The 19,968-nt window shown below is 60.6% G+C and overlaps 2 protein-coding genes across 2 annotated transcripts; one reads left to right on the top strand and one right to left on the bottom strand.

Annotated features, from left to right (window-relative positions):
- Nucleotides 1-13,310: 13,310 nt before the first annotated feature.
- LOC146334008 (uncharacterized) lies at nt 13,311-16,742 on the bottom strand. Its single transcript, XM_084824897.1, has 2 exons — nt 14,720-16,742; nt 13,311-14,007 (listed from the first exon to the last, which is right to left on the bottom strand). Exon 1 carries the CDS (start codon nt 16,740-16,742, stop codon nt 15,705-15,707), a length of 1,038 nt encoding a protein of 345 aa, XP_084681023.1. The 3' UTR covers nt 13,311-14,007; nt 14,720-15,704.
- Nucleotides 16,663-18,617, top strand: LOC146334009 (Krueppel-like factor 2). The gene is made up of 3 exons (XM_084825267.1): nt 16,663-16,818; nt 16,923-17,622; nt 17,915-18,617. The coding sequence occupies exons 1-3, from the start codon at nt 16,741-16,743 to the stop codon at nt 18,088-18,090; spliced, it is 954 nt and encodes a 317-aa protein (XP_084681393.1). The 5' UTR covers nt 16,663-16,740; the 3' UTR covers nt 18,091-18,617.
- Nucleotides 18,618-19,968: the final 1,351 nt, after the last annotated feature.

The following is a 19,968-nucleotide window of genomic DNA, read 5'->3' on the forward strand; positions in this document are numbered from 1 at the left end:
AGCACTGGTTAGGCCTCATCTGTGTCAAGTTCTGGGCACCTCACTTGAAGGATGCAGGCAAGCTGGAGAGGGTTCAGAGGAGGGCAACAAAGATGATCAGGGGCCTGGAAACAAAGCCCTATGAGGAGAGATGGAAAGAACTGGGCATGTTGAGCCTTGAGAAGAGAAGACTGAGGGGAGATAGGAGAGTGCTCTTCAAGTAGTTGTCACAGAGAGGAAGGCCAGGATCTCTTCTCGATCATCCCAGAGTGCAGGACACGGAATAATGGGCTCAAGTTCCAGGAAGCCAGATTCCGGCTGAACATCAGGAGGAACTTCCTGACTGTTAGAGCAATACGACAATGGAACCAATGACGTAGGGAGGCGGTGGGCTCTCCCACACTGGAGGCGTTCAAGACGAGGCTGAACAGCCACCTGTCAGGGATGCTCTGACTTGGATTCTTGCATTGAGCAGGGGGTTGGACTTGATGGTCTCATAGGCCCTTTCCAACCCTACTATTCTATGATTCTATGATTCTAGGTCAGAAGGGAATAAAATGCCCCCCCAATGGCACAGCCAAAAGCAACCCCCCCTTGCCCCACCCTGTTCTAGGGGCTTTGACACCGTTAGCTGAACTGGGGCTTGCAAGGATGCAGGAGCCTGCCTGGGAAATCTGGGCTGGCCACCCCACAGCAGGGAGCATCCTGGCCATGGGGTGGGCCTCCCTGGGGCTGCATGGCACTGGGTGTGGGGTAGGCAGGACCAGCACCTGAGGCAGCATGGCCTGTGGACGGCCAAGGAAGATGGGGGAGAGCGCCACAGGGGACTAGCAACAGCCAGGCGTGGAAGCTCAGGTGTTTGGGAGGGAAAGCAGGGGACCGTCTCCCCCCATCCTCTGGCTCCAGGCATTCGCCCCCCCACCCCGGTCTGTACTGCAATCCTGCAAGGCAAACAAAGGCTGCTCTGTGTTTGGCCAGCAGCGCCAGTGGTCGGAGCGGGTCGCCTGGCCGTTGCCCACAGAGAGCACTGCCACGTTGTGGAGTGCCCGCCACATGCCTGAATGGGGCAAGAGCGTTCCCCATCAGGTGAGCCTTGGTGGCCACAGGTAGCCATGAAGGTGAGGCCAGGAGACTGGGGATGGGGCAGCAGCTGGAATGGGGCTGTTTTGCCCGGCTGCCCCCTGTGCCCGGGACTCCCAGCCCTGGGAGTGGAGGGGGGGCTTGCTGCAGTTGGGGGCTTGTCCCCGGAGGCCCGAGGCAAGCTCCCTGCTGGGGTTCCAGGCAGGGAAGCGTTCGCCCTGGTGTCCCAAGGACCCCCCACCCCGAGCTCCTGCCTTCTCGGGGCACGTGCGCAAAACGCCCCTCTCCATCTGCGGGCGAGCGAGCCTCCCCATCTCCCCCCCTCGGCTCTCGGTGTGGGGGAGCCCCGGATGCGCGACTGGCCCCGCGCTCCGGCCCCGGACTCCTGGCCGCCCCTGCCTCCCCCACGCGCCCCGTCGAAACGCGTCCAGCCGATCGCCGCCCTCCCGGCCAGGGCGCGAGGCCGTCCCTCGCCCCTGCCCGAGGTTGGGGGTTCGCATCGAAGCGTCGAACCGGGGGGCTGGAAGGGGCCCGCAAGACCCTCGAGCCCACCCCCCCGCTCGGCGCAGGAATCCAAGCCAGAGCATCCCCGACAGACGCCCGGCGGCGACGCGCGAACTCCAGCGGGGCACGAGGGGCAGCGGCGGGGCTCCAAGGAGGCACCCCGGCGGGAGCAGTGACGGGGAGTTGCGCGGGGGGGACGGCCCCTCCCCGGAAGCGTGGAGCCCTTTCCTGACAGCCGCGGTGCCCCCAGAGGGGTTGGGCTACACCCCCCGGGCGGCTCAGTCCCACGCGTCGCGAGTGCGCCCGGCTTCTGCGGTTGATCGCGCCCGCCTTGCGCAAGGCTCCCGGAGTCTGACCGAGGGGCGACAGCCGCCCGCCCCGGGCACCCCCGAGGGACGCCCCCAGCTCCGCTCAAGCGGAGAGCTGGGCACGTGTCGCCTCGAGAAGGCCGCCGGGGGGCAGCAGACGCAGCGCCTAGCCCGGCGTGGAGGGGCGCCGCCTCCCGCCTCCCCCGGCGCAGACCCGGCCTCGCTCGGCGGTTGGGGCGCTGCTGGGTCGTTTCCCTTCTTGATCGGCTGGTTGCGCCTTGCCTCGCTGCAGCCTGGCCCTTGTTTCTCACCCCCTGCTCTCCGGCAAGCAGAAATCCGTGCAGCTGACCACGCAAATTAAAAGCCAGCGACAACCGCAGCATCAGACTACATGCGATAAAACAAAAGAAGCACAGAAATAAACAGCCAGGCAGCAAAACATGGGCCGGCAGAACCAGCGGCGCAAGGTCTCGCTGAAAAGCAGGGCCTGAACTTGGGGCCCGAGCATGTAGGGTGCTGGAGCTCGGCAGCTTTTCCCAAGGTTGGGGCCACCGCCAGCAAGGCCCCGCTCCATAGAGGCACTTGGCTTGGAGGGGGAAGCTAAGCACAGCCTCAGATGAGGAGAGCAGCGTTTGCAGAGCAGTGGGGAAGAGAGCAGGCATCAGGCCCGCAAAGGGCTGGATGTGCCTCATCTCGGAAGCTGAGCAGGGTCAGCCCTGGTTAGTCCTTGGATAGGAGGCAGCCTGGGAAGCAGGCTTCCTGCACGGAGCAGGGGGCTGGACTGGATGGCCCCGTAGGCCCCTTCCCACCCTACGATTCAATGAGATGTTTTCGTAAATTCCCACAACTGGAGCCCTGTGTTGCTCTTACTTCCCTAGGGCAGGAACTCAGGTGTGCGCATGTTTGATATCTGGCCACGGTGGAGGGATGCACAGAGGCGCAGAGGAGGCTAAGAATGGAAGATGTCTCCTCCCCCTTTTGTGAATTTTCCTGCGGAGCAAGTGTCATGCAGTGAGACCGCCGCTGAAATGAAATCATTGGCTTTAAAACTGTTCAGTAACTGTGTCACGACTGAGGAAACGATGCTTTCTTATAGATCCGCATGTTCCGGGATCACAGGGTTTGTCACTCTACCTCGGGCAGCCAGACGGGCTGGGCCAGAGCTCTCCAGCCACGAGCTGGGGAGCCATTCTGCTGTGGGGAACAACGGTCGCCCTGTCTCTGCCCCCTGCCCAAGCCAGAGCGGCCAGGAGGGCTGCAGGCTGCGTCACTGTCCGAGCGGTGGGGCGGGCAGATTGCCCAACCATGGCTTGCCGCTGCCCTTCACACTATCAACAGGAAACATCTTTCGCGGGGCAGGAAGTGGCCCTTTCTCATTGGCGGGCAAGAATGTGACAGCATTCGCTCACCCTATCGGGGCAGAGATATTTTAGGAGCCTTATATAAAGCAGCCAGGGGCACCCAGAAAGGCAGGGAGCCTCCTTGCTCTGGGCTGCGAGCTTGAGAAAGCTGGTTCAAAAAGCCCCTCCTTCCCTTGGCCAATTCAGCAATGGTGGGGCGAGCACGTCGCCTTCTCCACATGCTCAGAGGCACCCATGCTCAGCATCAATTCATTTCATCCTGTGGCACCAGAAAAGAATGCCATGGCAATCTGGCACTGAGCCCCCGGCTCAGGTGACACGAGGCTTGCCTTGCGGGAGCAAAAGCTGTTGGCCAGTGACAACTGCGGCCTTCAGAGAGGCAGAATGTGTCCGGTAGCCCCAAGGCCAGGGAAACTTGTGTGCCTTTTTCTAGCCCATCCTGTGGCAGAGACCAGTTTGCTCCAGCGCAAGGAGAGCAGGAGCTGGGGTGCCTCCTTGCCCGCCTCCCTCTCCCCTCACCCGCTTCCCTATCTGTGAATAATTTCTTTCTCTTTGGAAGCAAAACAGCCATTTAAAATACAGATGCTGCCCCAAATGCAAAGCAAGCGTTTGGGATCCAGCATGCAGGACGAAAACATTGAATAGGGAGAAATGCCAAGTTCTGCACCTAGGAAAAAGAAACCAAATGCACGCTTACAAGATGGGGGTACGTGGCTCAACAACACGACAAGCGAGAAGGATCTTGGCATTGTTGTCGATCACAAGCTGAAGATGAGCCAACAATGTGATATGGCTGCAAAAAAGGCAAGTGCGATTTTGGGCTGCATGAATAGAAGCATAGCTTCCAAATCCCGGGAAGTACTAGTTCCCCTCTACTCAGCACTGGTTAGGCCTCAACTGGAGTACTGTGTCCAGTTCTGGGCACCACACTTTAAGGATGCAGACAAACTGGAGAGGGTTCAGAGGAGGGCAACAAAGATGATCAGAGGACTGGAAACAAGCCCCGAGGAAGAGAGACTGAAAGAACTGGGCACGTTTAGCCTTGAGAAGACTGAGGGGAGACAGGATAGCACTCTTCAAGTCCTTGAAAGGTGGTCCCAGAGAGGAAGGCCAGGATCTCTTCTCAATCATCCCAGAGTGCAGGACACGGAATAATGGGCTCAAGTGACAGGAAGCCAGATTCCGGCTGAACTTCAGGAAAAACTTCCTGACTGTTAGAGCAATACGACAACGGAATCCATGACCTAGGGAGGCGGTGGGCTCTGCCACACTGTGGGCATTCAAGACGAGGCTGGACAGCCACCTGTCAGGGCTGCTCTGACTTGGATTCCTGCATGGAGCAGGGGGTTGGACTCGATGGCCTTGTGGGCTCCTTCCAACCCTCCTATTCAATGATTCTATGAAAGCAGATCTGGCAAACAGGCCATCTCAAATGTTTTTTTCTCACCCATTTGAATGGATTTTCTGGGCGTAAAAAACACTTCCTGTGGGCAGAAGTGCCTTTGCTGAAACGTAAAAGTAAACCACAAAACGGTGCACTCAGAAACAGGCCCATCGAGTTCAATGGGGCTTGCGCGCAAAATTGCTCCAGAATCAGCTGCCTCAAAATTGTGGCCCGTATTCCCCCCCCCCCCGAGGCACAGCCCACAGCCTGCAAACGTTGCCTCTGTGCCACTGCAGAGGAAAGTGGAGGCTGGCTCTCTCTGCTAAACGTGGTTACCCCTCCAGGTTTAAGTCTCAGCAGGCTGCTGCGCTACAAGGCATTTTGGGAGTGCGCGCAAGTTTGGGCCAGTTAGATCAGGATACTCCACGGGGAAGAGTGCTCCGCTCTCCTCTCCAGAAACAGCTCTTTGCTGAAATCATAGAATCATAGAATAGTAGGGCTGGAAGGGGCCTACAAGACCATCGAGTCCAACCCCCTGCTGGATGCAGGAATCCAAGTCAGAGTATCCCTGACAGATGGCCGTCCAGCCTCGTCTTGAACGCCTCCAGGGTGGGAGAGCCCACCGCCTCCCAAATAGGTCACTTTCGTGCTGTATGCTTCCAATGGAGGCACAATCTGTTTTTGTAACGTGGAGAAGGGCTTTGCTGAAAGAAGCCACTTTCGTGCCTTTCCATTCAGGGCGCAGGCTGTCTGCAGAATTTAAGGCAACACGAAACCACAACCCAGTTGCTTGAGCAGTGGGCGGTGCCGAAGGGCACAGCCCAAGGTCAGAATTTTGTGGGTTAAGTTGTGCATATAGGAAACACGTTTCTGTGCGCTAAAGAGAAGAAAGATGTGACTGGTGATACGACAGTTTGACCTTCTTCCTATCTTGGCGCAACTTTTTATACAGTGCAAAACTTCCCAGATCGAGGCGTGGATGGTTTTCAAAGTGTTCGATGCGCGAAAGGTGTCCTGTCACAAAAGTCTGGGTTTTTGGAGGCTCACTTGCAAAGTTCACAGGCTCCTGGCGTGCGGGGCGGGGGGCGAGGGACCCGAGCAGTGCCCCCACCCTGCCCAGGCTGCCGAGGATGGTGGGCCTGCTGCGATCGCAGCACACATCGCTGGAGCCAAGTTGCGCCACAGTGCTGGTCTGAAGGGGCCGCGCCCGTTTGCGTTGCTATCTTGCATCGGCGGTGGGAACTCTCATGTGGTTTACAGTGTGCAGCATCTCCCCGGTTCTCAGAAGAGGAGGCACACTGATGTGCCAGTTGGTGAAAACACCTTGTGTGCGCGTGTTTTGCTAATTTTATTTTTTTGGCAGGCCGCTTATCTTCCCCAGCAATCAAGATGGGAGCGATAGAGGCCCTTTGCATTAAGAGTCCTGCGACTTGTGATTTACAGTAAATGGTGCTGCCGCCCCAGGACCTCCTCCCCCGCCCCCCACACACAGTTTTCTCTTTTTGGACACAGCCAGGCATCCCCCCACCACAGATGCGGCCCTCACTGCAGGGTGTTGCGCTCGAAGCACAGCCTCATCGACTGAACAGTTGGGTTAAATTGGCATCTTTTAAGATGGGCAAGCATGAGGGAAAGAGCCATGTTTTTTTTAAAAGAAACCACCCCCAAAAGAATTACTGGGGAGGTGCCTGGTGGTGGTAAATAAAATTCCGCATCGATTTTGTTTGACCCAGCCATGCAGAAAATCTGAAGGCCCTGGTGACTTTTCTCAATATTCTCCCAGGTTTGGGAGGGTGGCTCTTCCCTCCCCCCCTCACCCCTCACTCTTCCCTCCCTCAGGAAGTGAGGGACCTCCAGGGTCTAGTGTTTTTAAGGTCAAGAATGAACCCAGGGGAACCGGATTCCTGCATGGAGCAGGGGGTTGGTCTTGCAGGCCCCCTCCAGCCCCGCTGTTCTATGATTCTCTGTCTTCCATATGCTGCCAAAGAAAAAAAGAAGCATCTCTGCAACGCGATGCAAGATCCATTTGTGGAACTCCTTGCCGCAGGATCTAAGCGACTTAAAAAGATGAACCCTGTGATTGTGATCTGGCAAGGGCTGCAGCCACAGAAAGTGGGGCGTCCATGTCTTGAGGTAGTTCAGAAGTCCCCCCCCCCAAGGCATATTTCTCATTTAGGAAAATGAAAGGCGCCCAAACTCTCCGCAGGGCTCAGCAGCCGTTGGGCGGAAAGTGGTCCTCCGGCCTCACCTCGGAAAAGAGAAAGCCTCTGGGATGTCCAGATTGCCCCGCGTCCATCTCCGTGCCCAGCAGGGAGAGGGCCTCCCTGGCCATTCTAGCCTGAAGGCGCGCCTGGCTTGGCGCATCAGATCCGCTGGGGGAGAGCAACAGTCCTGTTTGCTGGCAAAGCAGACAGTTCTGTGAATCGGCGGTCGATGGAAAATGTGGCTCTTCTCTTGATCCTCTCTAACAGGCCTAGGATTATGCGTGCGATTCTGGGAAAGCGCTCCTGTAGCTTCTAGGCGTTGCAGAAATCCTGTGCACAGTGGCCTCACCAAGTCTGCTTCCCCCAGTGGCATTTTTATTGAGCCCTTGGGCATGCACCAAACCCACCAAGGAGCGATTGTGTCAGATCTCATTCTCTCTCTCTCTCTCTCACACACACACACTGAACTAGCTTATGCCAAAGTGGTTGAAACCACAACCTTGTTGACAAGTCGGTAGGAGTTGTGCTGCAGCATGCCAGAAAGGTCTTCTAAAGAGACCCCCAAACACGCTGCTGAGCCCCCAGGGGATTGCGGAGGCCAGCCCCCCGGAATCAAGGGCTTCCTCCTTCGCCCACCCCTCTGCCCTGTGAGCCCACCACAGAGCTGGAGGAAAACAAGTTGCAAAGAGCCAAATAACTCCGTTTGGGGCACGTGGCTTCAGTTTCACAACCACTTAAGATGAAACCTGTGGCTCTCCACAGCCCTCTGAGGTTTACTAGGCGACTGTTATGATGCTCATAACAAGTCTTTAGAAAACTAAACCACCGAGAGGGATGCTCAGCTTGCATCGCTGCTGGGACAGCGCCGGCATTTGGCCAATGGTTGCCGTGTCAGAGCAGTGCCTGGCAGCAGCCAACTGCCAAAAGCAGGCAGCGCCAGGCTTCCGGACCTCGAGAAGCGAGCCCGGCCTGGGAGCACGGGGAGGGCACTGCACTCGCCCTGCACCTCGCCGTTTCTCGATGCGCCGCGGCAGCCCAGGCAGGGCAGAGTCCCTGCGGGGCCGCGCATGGATCATGCGGCTCCTTCGAGGGGCTCTTTCTGCAGCACGGTGGGGAACCACGCAGGCCGAGCCGCCAGAGACCTGATGGCATGGGCATTTCCTCCAGGGCATCTGCCATGGGCCAGCGCCAGGAAGGGCCAGCAGCATCTCATACTGCCCTGAAAGCCAGGGCCATAGGACAGAGTCATACAGTCACAGAACAGTAGGCTTGGAAGGGGCCCACAAGACCACCGAGTCCAACCCTGCTCCATGCAGGAATCCGGGTCAGAGCATCCCTGTGGAATCATGGAATAGTAGGGTTGGAAGGGGCCGGCAAGAGCATCTAGCCCAACTCCCAGCTCCATGCAGGACTCCAAGTCAGAGCATCCCTATCGAATCATGGAATAGTAGGCTTGGAAGGGGCCCGCAAAACCATCAAGTCCAGCCCCCTGCTCCATTCACCACGCCCTAGCTTGGGCACCTCTCTAGAGCTCTTCCTCTCAGTTTGTGGCGCATCTGCGGTGCTGCCCATTCATTTCTGGGCCGGTTCCCTCTGCCTTTGGTAGCGAGGCCGGTGGTGAAGGGGGTGCAGGGGCTTTTCAACACTTGCATCCACTCAGCACCCAGCAGAGACTTCCTCTGCACCCTTTGTCTGGAAGAGAGGAGGGCCCCTTTTGCTGCTGCTTCTTGACAGCGTTTATCTGGCTGTTATTTACAGCACAAGCCTATCCTGCTCAGAGGCCAGACCCTCTGAGTCGGTGGGCCTGAGAATCAAATCAGAGAATCATAGAACCAAAGAACAGCAGGGTTGGAAGGGGCCCACAAGACCACCGAGTCCAACCCCCGGCTCAGTGCAGGAATCCCAGGGAAAAGTGTATAGCCTTTATTTCTTCTGTCTCTTTAATTTCTGCACCATAAAGCCACCTTGAGCTTTACGCCAAAAAGGCAGAATACACACTTTCCCCACAAATAACGACCTGTCACTCTGCAGGCGGGTGCCTCTTCCTTCCCAACTTGCACCGGGTGTATGGCCACCTTCTCTTCTCCTATCTGTCCGAACATTTTCAACACCTCTTGAGGAATCTGATGGCCAGAGAGGGGGAAGACCAACTAGGTGATTAGTTTTCACAGCTCCCAAGCCACATTAAATGGGACGTGGCCCCCAAATCAACAGCCACAGGACCTTGGGAGATACACAATGCTATATGGGGCTGCATTCATAGAAGCATAGCTTCCAAATCCCGGGAAGTCCCAGTTCCCCTCTACTCAGCACTGGTTGGGCCTCATCTGGAGTGCTGGGTCCAGTCCTGGGCACCACACTTGAAGAAGGATGCAGACAAGCTGGAGAGGGTTCAGAGGAGGGCAATGAAGATGATCAGGGGACTGGAAACAAAGCCCTATGAGGAGAGACGGAAAGAACTGGGCATGTTTAGCCTTGAGAAGACTGAGGGGAGATTGGATAGTGCTCTTCAAGGGCCTGAAAGGCTGTCCCAGAGAGGTCGGCCAGGATCTCTTCTTGATCATCCCAGAGTGCAGGACACGGAATCATGGGCTCAAGCTGCAGGAAGCCAGATCCCGTCTGAACATCAGGAAAAACTGTTAGAGCAATACAACCGTGGAACCCATGACCCAGGGAGGTGGGCGGGCTCCCCCACACTGGAGGCCTTCAAGATGAGGCTGGACAGCCATCTATCAGGGCTGCTCTGACTTGGACTCCTGCATCGAGCAGGGGGTGGGACTGGATGGTCTTGCAGACCCCTTCCAACCCTACTTTTCCATGATTTGTGAAGAAGCCCATTTGAACAAGCAGACATTTTGGGGACCTGACCTGAATTCTTCCTCACCAGGGAGCAGGCCTGGGAAAACACTGCCTCCATTGGAGATGCCAGACAGCTGCCCTCAGCCGCAACAGGAGCTGAGGCAAGATGGGGCCAGAAGGACCGAGTGCTGCTTTCTGAGCTGTGATTCGGGGGTGGGTGCCCCGTGTGGGCCCACTCCCCACGTGTGCCTATGGTTTGTATTGGCCTGCCTGGCCACCTGGAGGGGGTTGTCCCCCAAAGTGGTCGAAAGCCAGCAAGCAGACGCAGGAATAAGCACACCTCGCACTGATGCAGACCCAAGTCGTGTGAGCACCCGCGCTTCTTTCCAGGCCAAAGCCCTGCTCGTCTAAAAGCGGCACTGGGAAAGCTCGCCCAGCTCTGTGGCCTTACAGTCAAAGCGTTTGTGAACTTGAGGCGCAAGAAGAGGCTTCCTGGCCGAGGCACAGCGTGGCTGACCAGAGAGGTGTTCCTTCCCGGCCGCTTCTTCGAAGGGCTTTTCTTGCGTGCCAGCACCCCTCGCACAACACACTGCGGATCGCTCCGCTCGCACAAACCAGGGCTCTGCAGTGTTAAAATAATCACTGGGCAGCAATGCAAATATTGTGTCCGTTAACCCTGGAGAAAACACACTGTCTCACATGCACACACACGCCCCGCACAGCAAAAGAATGCCTTGCATCTTGAGGAGGTTCATCGCGCCAGTCCTGGCACGGGGGCTTCCAGGGGTCCTGCAGGCCAGCAGCAGAAAGACCCCTCCAAGCAGCCCCCCTGCCCCGACTTTCAAGCTCCCGCCAAGCGTTGACCCAGCCGGAAGCCCACAGCCCCCTGCGCACACAGGCCAGGGCTGCGCTTGTGGCCGCCGCCGCCGTGCACACCCCTCCCCCTCCCAGGAGCGGCCTCTGGAATCCTCTCTCTGAACAGAAGGGCCAACTATTTCCGTGGATTGCTGCGGCTTCTGGAGGAGAGTTTCTGGAATGCGAAACATGGCCTCTTCTACCCCCGTGCGCAAAGCGGCGTGCCTCTCGCTGGGCGGCTGGCAGTTCACGCTTGAGATCCCAGTGTGGGGAGCGCAGGAGGCTTGTTCACAGAAACAAGCGTGTGTGTGTGGGGGGGGGGGAGGCAGCCAGGCCTCTCTTTCCTAGGCTCGGGTAGTCCGTGGCTGGAGTGGATGGGCACATTTTATTTATTTATTAAATTTATTAATCGCCCATCTGGCTGGTCACCCAGCCACTCTGGGCGATGTACAGAATATATAATAAAACAGTTTAAAACAGTAAAATTCTACAATAAAAACATTTTCTACAATACCCTAACCCACCCCAAATGCCTGCCTGAACAACCACGTTTTTAATGCACGGCGGAAGCTCATTAAAGAGGGGGCATGGCGGAGTTCCCTAGGGAGGGAGTTCCACAGAGTGGGGGCCACCACAGAAAAGGCCCTCTCCCTCGTCCCCACCAGTCTAGCTGTCCTGGCTGATGGGACAGAGAGGAGGCCATCCGAGGCTGATCTTGTTAAGCGGCCTGTCTGGTGCTGCTGGAGGCGCTCCTTAAGATAGGCTGGGCCAGAACCATATAGGGTTTTAAAGGTCAAAACCAACACCTTGAATTTGGCCCGGAAAACAACTGGTAACACATTTCCTCCTGGGCGGGCATGTGGGGCTTCGATTTGTCTTGTTGCTTGCATTTGGAGCTCGCCTTTTTGCCTCTTGAAGGAACCCAAGGCGGCACCTGCAATCCCCCATTTTTCGATGTCTCCCGGACCCTGCAGATGGAAAGCGCACGAATGCCTCCTTGGCCATCGAAACACGGCCGGGGTTCGCCCGCCAACGCAGGTCGGGCACCCTTTCCAAACCGGCTCTTTGGGAAATGACCAAATCTGCAAAGGGCTTTTCATTCTGCAAGCAGCCCCCCCCTCCCCTCCCCTGCACACCCCCCCCCCCTTGCAGGAGCTTCACCTGGGGCTTGGCTGTGCCTGCCTGGACTGGGGAGGGTGGTTCCTGGGGTGAGAGGCTCTCTCAGACTCCCCAGCGTCTGTCTGCTCAGTCCAGAGGCCTAGATTGTGGCACTGGGCCAGCTGGGCGCCTCTTGCAACCTCCCTGAGGATGCCAGGGGGGCCGGGGCTGGGGGGGCTCGCAAGTGCGCGGTCCTGGCTATGGAAACGATGGCATGAGAGAGAGAATGAGAGAGAGGGGCACAGAGTGGCCAAGTGGTGAAGATCCTGGGGAAAGAGCTGGGTGCCTCCGCAGGTCACCCCTGTAGCGCGCCACAGCTGGCAAGTGGAGAGGCGCTCTTCTGCCCAGTCCTCCGGCTGCAACACAGGCCCCCCCGCGGCATGGACGGGAACAGGGCCACGCTTGCGACGCCCCTCCAACCCCCTTCTGAACGTTGCGGAAGGGCTCAAACCCCATCTGTCACTTGGCGTGGTTCTCCCACTGAAAGGTGAGGATGTACGGGGAAACCTAAACTGTCCCCCGGTTGTTCTCACCACCCGTTCCAAATACCCCTTGGCAGCAACAGCACCCGGCCCAGCACGCTGCCCCCGTGCCGGACGGGGCAGGCCAAACACAGCTGCTCTCCCCTCACAGACCTGCGACACTAGAGACCAGGAGGGGGGAGTGGAAGCCTGAAGGATGACAGCGTGACTCGGATGCCTGCATGGAGCAGGGGGCTGGCAGCTGCCGGATGGCCTTGCAGGCCCCTTCCAACCCCACAGTTCCACGGTTCTATGATTCTACGAGCCACGTGCACGCAGAAAATGTGAGCAAGGCAGTCCCCCCCCCCCACCAGGGAAGACCCCGGGCAGCGATTGATGTCGGACCTCAAAACAGGGGCTGTCCCCGGTTGAAGAGGGATGGGGGCTGATGCCACTGGCCTCCTTTGCAGGGTGGGTACATGGACCCCACTGTGCTCAAGGCACTCCGAACACGGCACATTCTGGCGACGAGAGGAGAAGCGCAGCCGAAGGGGCGAGAAAGGCGGCCATTTCCAAAGGGCCCGTCGGCGAGGCCCCCAGGCCCTCGCCTCCCCTTGCACGTGACCGCGGCCTTCTGCCACAGTGGCCCAAAGCTGCCTGTGCTGCAGCAAAGAAGCGCCTGTTGGCCCGGCGGCCCCCTCAAGAAGCCTGGGAGGCGTTCAAAGGCTTTCTGTCAGGGCTGGAGAAGGCGCCAGATTCTCCCCGTGTTGTTGTGCTCCAGCTCCTGTGCGCCAGGCCCGCGTGCGAGCAGGAAGCGGCGCCAAGCGGGGCTTCCTGCACGCCTGGGAGAGGAAACGCTGCCATCAGCAGGAGTGGCCGCGGTTAAAAATAACTCGGGTATATAAAGGCCGCAGAGGATCCCCCCGCTCTCTCGCACTCGCGGCACGGCTGCCTCTGGGCTGGCTGCGCCGCACTCGCTCCAGGCCTGGCCGCCACCATGCGGGTGCTGGCCGGGAAGGCCAGGCCTCCGTCCCCCTGCAGACACCCGGCCCACCCACTCCGCCGGTTCTGCTCAGCGGCCCAAGGCCCCCTCGGACCGGCCGTCGTTCCCCAAGCTGCCATTTCCCACACCGCTCGGCCCCCTCCCCAGCAGAGAACTCACGCCCCCCCCCCAGCCTCTCTGGTGGGTCTTGTCCCCCTGGAGAGAAACACAGGCGCAGGGGGCCCAGGTCACACCTCGGAGGACTGTTCGGATGGTCTCAGGTGTCCTCCCGCTAAGAGCAGCGGATGGGGGGGTTGGCGGCGGGGGGGGGGGCCATGCCAGCGGGCCAGGCAGTGAGGGGGCGCAGCCCTCTGTTCATCTGCCAGGCTGGGGGGTGCCGGGGCTGTGGGAGGGACCCCACAGAACTGGACTTGCCCCCCCCAGGGGGGGCTTTTCCCCATCTCCGCAGCACCCGGCCCAAAGAGATGGGGGCTGCCTCCGGGCCGAGCCTGGCCCCCTCAGGCCCAAAGGCATTCGGCCTGGGGATCGCTTCCAGCCCAGGGTATGGTTAAAACCGGGCTGGCGGTCACTGCTGCAGGGGGCCTCTGAGCATTTACAGAGTGCAACATCCCCCCCTCCAAGAGGCCCACCTGATGGCGCTGCGTTGGCCCGGGCTGCGATCTGCAGCAGCCCGAGACATGGCCGACGGCACAAAGGGACGATGCACAGCCGCCCATCTGGAGGGTTGTGGGCTCCTGCGGGAGGGAGGGCAGCTAGAGGATAGTTAGTCTGACCCGTTGCAGAACGCCCCGTTGGGTTGGCGTCGAATGGTCTGGCTGGGCCTTCTTAGTTGTCAGCTGCTCCGAGACTATTGCAGGCTGACAGACGGGTGAGCCGGTCCACAAAGGAATGAGAGACCCCGAGACGTGGTTCTGAAGGAGGGGAAAGAGAAGTGTGTGTGCGCGTGATGCCACGGCCTTGTGGGGCTGCAGCCCCACGGCCAAGCCAGCTTCTGATTCACACCCCACAAACCCCGCCGGGGAATGTGGCGGCTGCCTCCGCCCCTGGCCCGCTTCCCCCTGGCACGAGCCCGGGCGGGCAGCGCTCTGCGGCCCCCAGCTGGCTCCTCCTAGCTGGGCAACACCCGCCTTCCAGCAAGGAGGGCGCTCGGGGCTCCAGGCCATTCTCCGTCTCCCCAGATGTTGGGAGAATGGCCTGGAACGGCCTCCCCAGAAACGATATTCTGTCGTTTCTCAGTTCTGAGAGCGCTCTGCACGTGCACAGAGCCACCCACTTTCGTATGGCTTCACAGAGTGGATTCCGGGGCCCAAACAAAACCATATGAAAGTGGGTGGCTCTGTGCATGTGCAGAGCGCTCTCAGAACTGAGAAACGACAGAATATTGTTTCTGGGGAGGCCGTTCCAGGAGGCTGATCCTGGCTTCAACTGCAGCAGGATCAGCCTCCTGGGGCCACGGGTGGAAGCCCCCCCGGGGAGCAGAAGGCGAGGCGGGCCACCGGCGGAATGCCTCGGGTGTGCTGGCAGAGGACTGTGGCCCGCGGCTACCAGGAGGACACCTCGCCAGCCCCCCAGCTTTGCTGTTCTTAGGCCGCAAGATTTTCAGCACGGGAACACCACGTTTACCTGCGAGGCCGGCATGCCGCGAAGCGAAGGGCTGCCCTCCAGCGCCATCTTATTTGGGCTCCAAGGAGTTGTCTGCTTTGGCGCTCAAACCCTCTGCCGTGGGCGCTGGTTCTTGGGCAAGCGGCGTTTCGCTCGTTGGCCTTCCGAGAAACGAGTGTCCACACCCGCCATGGCAGCCATTTTGTGAGAGCACCCGCCATCCAGACTGTGGCCCCCCGCCCCGATTCAAGGAGGCGAGGGCCCCCGCAGCCCGACACACCACCGTTGCCAGGAGATGAGAGGGGCAGCACAGCGCAGTGCTTGGAGTGTTGGGCTGGGGTGCGGGAGATCCAGGTTCTGGTCCCCGCTCGGCCGGGTGGCTCACTGGGTGACTTCGGGCCAATCCCTGACTCTCCACCCGACCTACTTCTCAGGGCTGTTCTGAAGGTGGAATGGAGAGGACCTACTCAGGCGGTCGGGCAAGGGCAAGGCCTGTCTGTTCTCCTTCATTGGAAGGGACCCCTAAGACCATCTAGTCCAACCCCATGCGCAATTCAGGGCTCCCAGTCAGAGCATCCCTGTAGAATCACAGAATGGCAGGGTTGGAAGGGGCCAGCAAGACCATCTAGTCCAACCACCTGCTCAATGCAGGACTCCAAGTCAGAGCGTCCCTATAGAATTGTGGGAAGGGGCCCGTAAGACCATCTAGTCCAACCTCATGCACAATTCAGGGCTCCAAGTCAGAGCATCCCTGTAGAATCCCAGAATGGCAGGGTTGGAAAGGGCCTATAAGACCATCTAGTCCAACCCCCTGCTCAATGCAGGAGTCCAAGTCAGAGCGTCCCTGTAGAATCGTTGGGAGGGACCCGTAAGACCATCTAGTCCAACCCCACGCGCAATTCAGGGCTCCCAGTCAGAGCATGCCTGTAGAATCCCAGAATGGCAGAGTCGGAAGGGCCCCATAAGACCATCTAGTTCAACCCCGTGCTCAATGCTGGCCTCCCAGTCAAAGCAGCCTCCCGCCTTGGGTGACTCCTCGCTTCGTCCCTGATGACCCGGCCAGGAGAGCCGACGTGCTCGGCCGGCCCATTCGGCCCTCGGCCCCGGCTTGGTTGGCGCGGGTCCCGAAGGCTCCGCGCGCGGGGGTCGCCAGGCGGCCCCGACCGAAGGTAGCCGGCGGGCAGCCCCGAGCATCCTCCGCGCGTCGCCCCGGGGCCGCCAGCGTCGAGGGGGCGCCGCCTCGGGCCGAGGCCGGGGGCTGCGCGGGCGCCCTCAAAGACCCGCATCTTCGTTGCGGCGGCGGGGCTTTCGTGACCCGGAGTCCCGTTGCCAGGCGTGCGCCGGGGACGCGCTCGGGGACCCCGCCGCTGCGCTTCTGCCCCGCCTTGTCCCCCGAGGGGCCGAGCGCGGCGCGGGAGCCGCCGCCCCGCTGCGCCAGCCGCACAGCGCCCCTGCGAGATAGACCGGGCCGAGCCGCGGATCGGCCCGCCGGCGCCCGGGGCTCCCCGGCCAGCCCGGCGCGGCCCTCGGCGAGAGAGGCAGCGCTCCTGGACCCCGCCGCCGGCCGGGTGGGCGGCCCCGCTCTGTCCCGTCTCTCTGTGTGCCGGGAAACAACCGCCGGGAAGGGCGCTCTGCACACGCTCAGAGGCGGCGCCCGCGGGGCCGCAAGGGCCCGCCCCGCAGCCGTTGCGCGAGGGGTCTTCAGGGCGGCTCCACCTACGGGCCCGGGGGGGACGCCACCCTGCGCGCGGGACGGCCGCGGCGAGGGCGCCGCCGAGCATGTGCAGAGGGCCGGGGCCGCCGGCGGCGCAAGCAGCCGCGCGGCGGCCCTTCCCCGCGCCTCTGACCGCCGCCGCGCTTTTATAGCGGGGCTAAATTTAGGCCGGCCGGCGGCGCAGCCCCGGCCGGCCGCCCCTCCCCGGCGCGCGCGCCCCGCCGCCCCTCCCGCCCGCGGGACGCGCTTCCTGCGCCGCCGCCATTGGCCGGCGCGCGGCCCGGCGCGCTTAAAAGGCGGCCCCGCGGCCCGGCCGCGCACCGCCCGCATGGAGCTGCTTGCCGCGCCGCCGCCGCCGCCCAGCCTGCCGTCGTTCGCCGCCTTCTGCCGGGACGCCGCGCCCCACGTGAGTGCGCCGCGGGGGGGGCGCCCTCTGCACGCGCTCAGAGGGCGGCGGGGCGCCGCGCCGCGGGCCCGCGGCCGGCGCAACTGACGGCCCTCTCCCCGCAGCGCTGGCCCTGCGGCCTCCAGGCCGGCCTGCCCGCCGGGCCCCCGGAGCCCGCCGCCGAGGACGACGACCTCAACAGCGTGCTGGAGCTCATCCTGGCCATGGGCGGCGGCGACTGCGCGGAGCCCCCCGGCGGCTGCTACGCGCCGGGCCCCGCCGGCTACGGCCCCCTGCCCTACGGCCCGCCCGCGCTGGGCGAGGGCGGTGGCGAGGGCAGGCTGCTGCCGGGCGTGCAGGGCCGCTTCCTCGTGGCCCCCGGCGGTTTCGGCGGGCCGCCTCTGGCGGGGAGCGGCAAGCCGGAGCCCGGCTGCTACGGCCCCCCACCCTGCGCCCGGGTCAAGCGGGAGGGCCGCCCCGCGCCCTGCATGCTGGGCGGGCCGCCCGGCCCGGAGTCCCCGCCGCTGAGCCCCGACGAGCTGCTGGCGCCACTGCGGCACGGCTACTGCCCGGCCTACACCGGCCCGCTGCACTGCCTGCCGGGCCCCAGCTTCGGCCTCTTCGAGGAGGGCCTCCCCGGCCCCGGCCCGGCCGGCCTGCTCACGCCGCCCGCCTCGCCCCGGGAGCTGCTGGAGGCCAAGCCCAAGCGAGGCCGCCGCTCCTGGCCCCGCAAGCGCACCGCCTCCCATGCCTGCACCCACGCTGGCTGCGGCAAGACCTACACCAAGAGCTCCCACCTCAAGGCGCACCTGCGGACCCACACCGGTAAGGGCTGTGGGGCAGGTGCGCTGCCAGGGGCTCCTCCGCCGCTCAGCGCGCAGCTGTCCAGCTGTGCACCGTCTTGTGCAGCCGGGCCGGCAGCTCCAAAGCTGGGCGCAAGCCAAGAGGTTGTCTAGCCTGCACCGGCGGCGTGGGGCTGTTCCCCGGAGCCCCCTCTGCGGGAGGGCAGCAGGCCACGCAGTGGCGCTGCTCAGGGCATCCCCGCGGGGGGGCGGGGGCCCGGGGCGCTAGCAGCGGCTCCCCGCCCAACCCAGGCCCACACCGTTTTCTCTGCTAGGCGAGAAGCCCTACCACTGCAACTGGGACGGCTGCGGCTGGAAGTTCGCCCGCTCCGACGAACTGACACGCCACTACCGCAAGCACACGGGGCACCGGCCGTTCCAGTGCCACCTGTGCGACCGGGCCTTCTCCCGCTCCGACCACCTGGCCCTGCACATGAAGAGGCACCTGTAGCCGGCCGCACGCTTTGGGGATCTTGTAGCTGGTGCTACGACGAATGACTCTGTCCGCGCAGGGGAGCGGTGGAGGATGAGCGCTGCCCGCACAGGCTAGCAGGGGCCACCCCCTCTGCCCCAGAGGACGGGGCTCCTCTCCGGGATGCCGAGCCGAGCGAGGGCGCGGAGCGGAGCTGACTGCGGCGGCCCAGCACAGGAGCGCCGGGGGTTTTCCTTGGAGGGTCCGGTGAGGGGCCCCACAGCCCCCTGAGTTTCTGACAGAGGCCAGAGCGGGTGCCAGGGTCTCGCCGCTGCCTTGACCTACACTAGAACTACTACGGGGCTCAAGGTCTTGTAAAGAAACTTCACTTTTCTAAACCTGTATATATTGTGAATAGTTTTTACACCGCAGCATCAGACTCTGTAGACGGAACGGGCGTTTTCGTGCCCGTTCCTCTTTTTAAAAAAAATAAAACGTTTCTAGAAATATTCCAGGCTTTTCCAAAATAAAGCAGTTTTGAGCTGAGCCACGTCTCCTTTCCTCGAGGAACCCTTTGCGTTTCCCCCAGGGGCTCGCTCGAGGTCTCAACGCGCCTCGAACGGCACAGCCCGTGAGCGGCGAGTTCCGCAGGCAAAAGCGGCACTTTCGTTCCAAAGCCTCCAAGACTATAATTTGAGTCTCATCTTTAGTTTAGCGGATGGCTATTTTGGTAGCGGCCTGAAATCTCTTCCAGATGTGGGGAGAGCTGTGCCGGCGGCCAGCCTGTTTTGGTGGGGTGTTTTTTCTTTTTACTATGCAATGCAAACACTGCATTTCAGTAATTATGGAGTCGGGTTTTAAGGCAGGATCACAGTCTTTCATTGTAGTTGTTCTTAGTTTAGTGGCTGGATAAGCTTTGCGGGGGGGGGGGGAGGCTTCGAAGCAGAGTAAGTCGCCCAGTTTAATTTCATCATCATCATCTTCATATCTATACTTGCCCAGTTTAATTCCATCATCATCATCATTGTATTTATTCTCCGCCTTTGGTGAAACACAAGGTGGCTTACCAAATTAAAACAGACGAAAATATACGAAAGTGAAAATATAAATTAAACAACATCGTATTGAAACATTAAAACAGCATTTTAGCCGCTTACCTCCAAGGCTTCCAGGGCTGCCTTTTGATTAGACCAATCATTTCAAGAGCAGGAACGCCGCCGCGCCAGTTTCAATATTGCGGGGGGAAGAAATCTCTTTTTACCTGCTCTCTCCACATTATACAGAATTTTCTAAGCCTCTGTTCCGTCCGTCATCTTTTTCTGAAGATTTTCCTGCACTGAGCAGGGGCTTGGACTTGATCGCCCTTTCCAACCCTACTGTTCTATGATTTTCTAAACTGAAAAGCCCAAGAAGGGCAGGCGCTCCCAGCCAGTAACTTTCTGCAGCTTTTCCAGCACCGGTGTGTCCTTTTTGGGATGTGCTCCACATTATACAGAATTTTCTAAGCCTCTGTTCCATCCCCGTCATCTTTTCCTGAAAATTTTCCTGCACTGAGCAGGGGCTTGGACTTGATGGCCCCTTCCAACCCTACTATTCTATGCACCATTTGCAAAAACAAATGGGGAGAGTGTGGTGGCAAAAACAGAATAACCCACGACCCAAACTAATGGGGTGGGGGAGGGTGCTTCTCGCTGGTGTTGTTTGTTGCCTGGGGCAAGGGGCTACTGTGTGCGAAGGACCCCCAGCAGGTGCGCAAGGTGCATTTCTTACTTGAGCTCGAGGTAGGACATGTGGTTATACTTTGCAGAGCCAGAGCACAGAAGCCGCTCGACTGAGCCCAGCTTCTGGGCTAGGTTGAGGGGAGGGGGCAGGGAATGCTGATCCGATTTGCAGATGACACAGAATTGGGCGGGAGAG

This window comes from Heloderma suspectum, chromosome W (assembly GCF_057233095.1).
Source record: "Heloderma suspectum isolate Gila_16-S chromosome W, 16-S_ref, whole genome shotgun sequence".
Taxonomy (NCBI): Eukaryota; Metazoa; Chordata; class Lepidosauria; order Squamata; family Helodermatidae; genus Heloderma; species Heloderma suspectum.

Excerpts from the sequence above, each read along its gene's own strand:
- LOC146334009 (XM_084825267.1), top strand. The coding sequence starts at position 16,741 with ATGGAGCTGCTTGCCGCGCCGCCGCCGCCGCCCAGCCTGCCGTCGTTC. Across the intron at positions 16,819-16,922 it reads GCCGGGACGCCGCGCCCCAC|CGCTGGCCCTGCGGCCTCCA; the intron begins GTGAGTGCGCCG and ends CTCTCCCCGCAG. Across the intron at positions 17,623-17,914 it reads GCACCTGCGGACCCACACCG|GCGAGAAGCCCTACCACTGC; the intron begins GTAAGGGCTGTG and ends TTTCTCTGCTAG.
- LOC146334008 (XM_084824897.1), bottom strand. The coding sequence starts at position 16,742 with ATGCGGGCGGTGCGCGGCCGGGCCGCGGGGCCGCCTTTTAAGCGCGCC.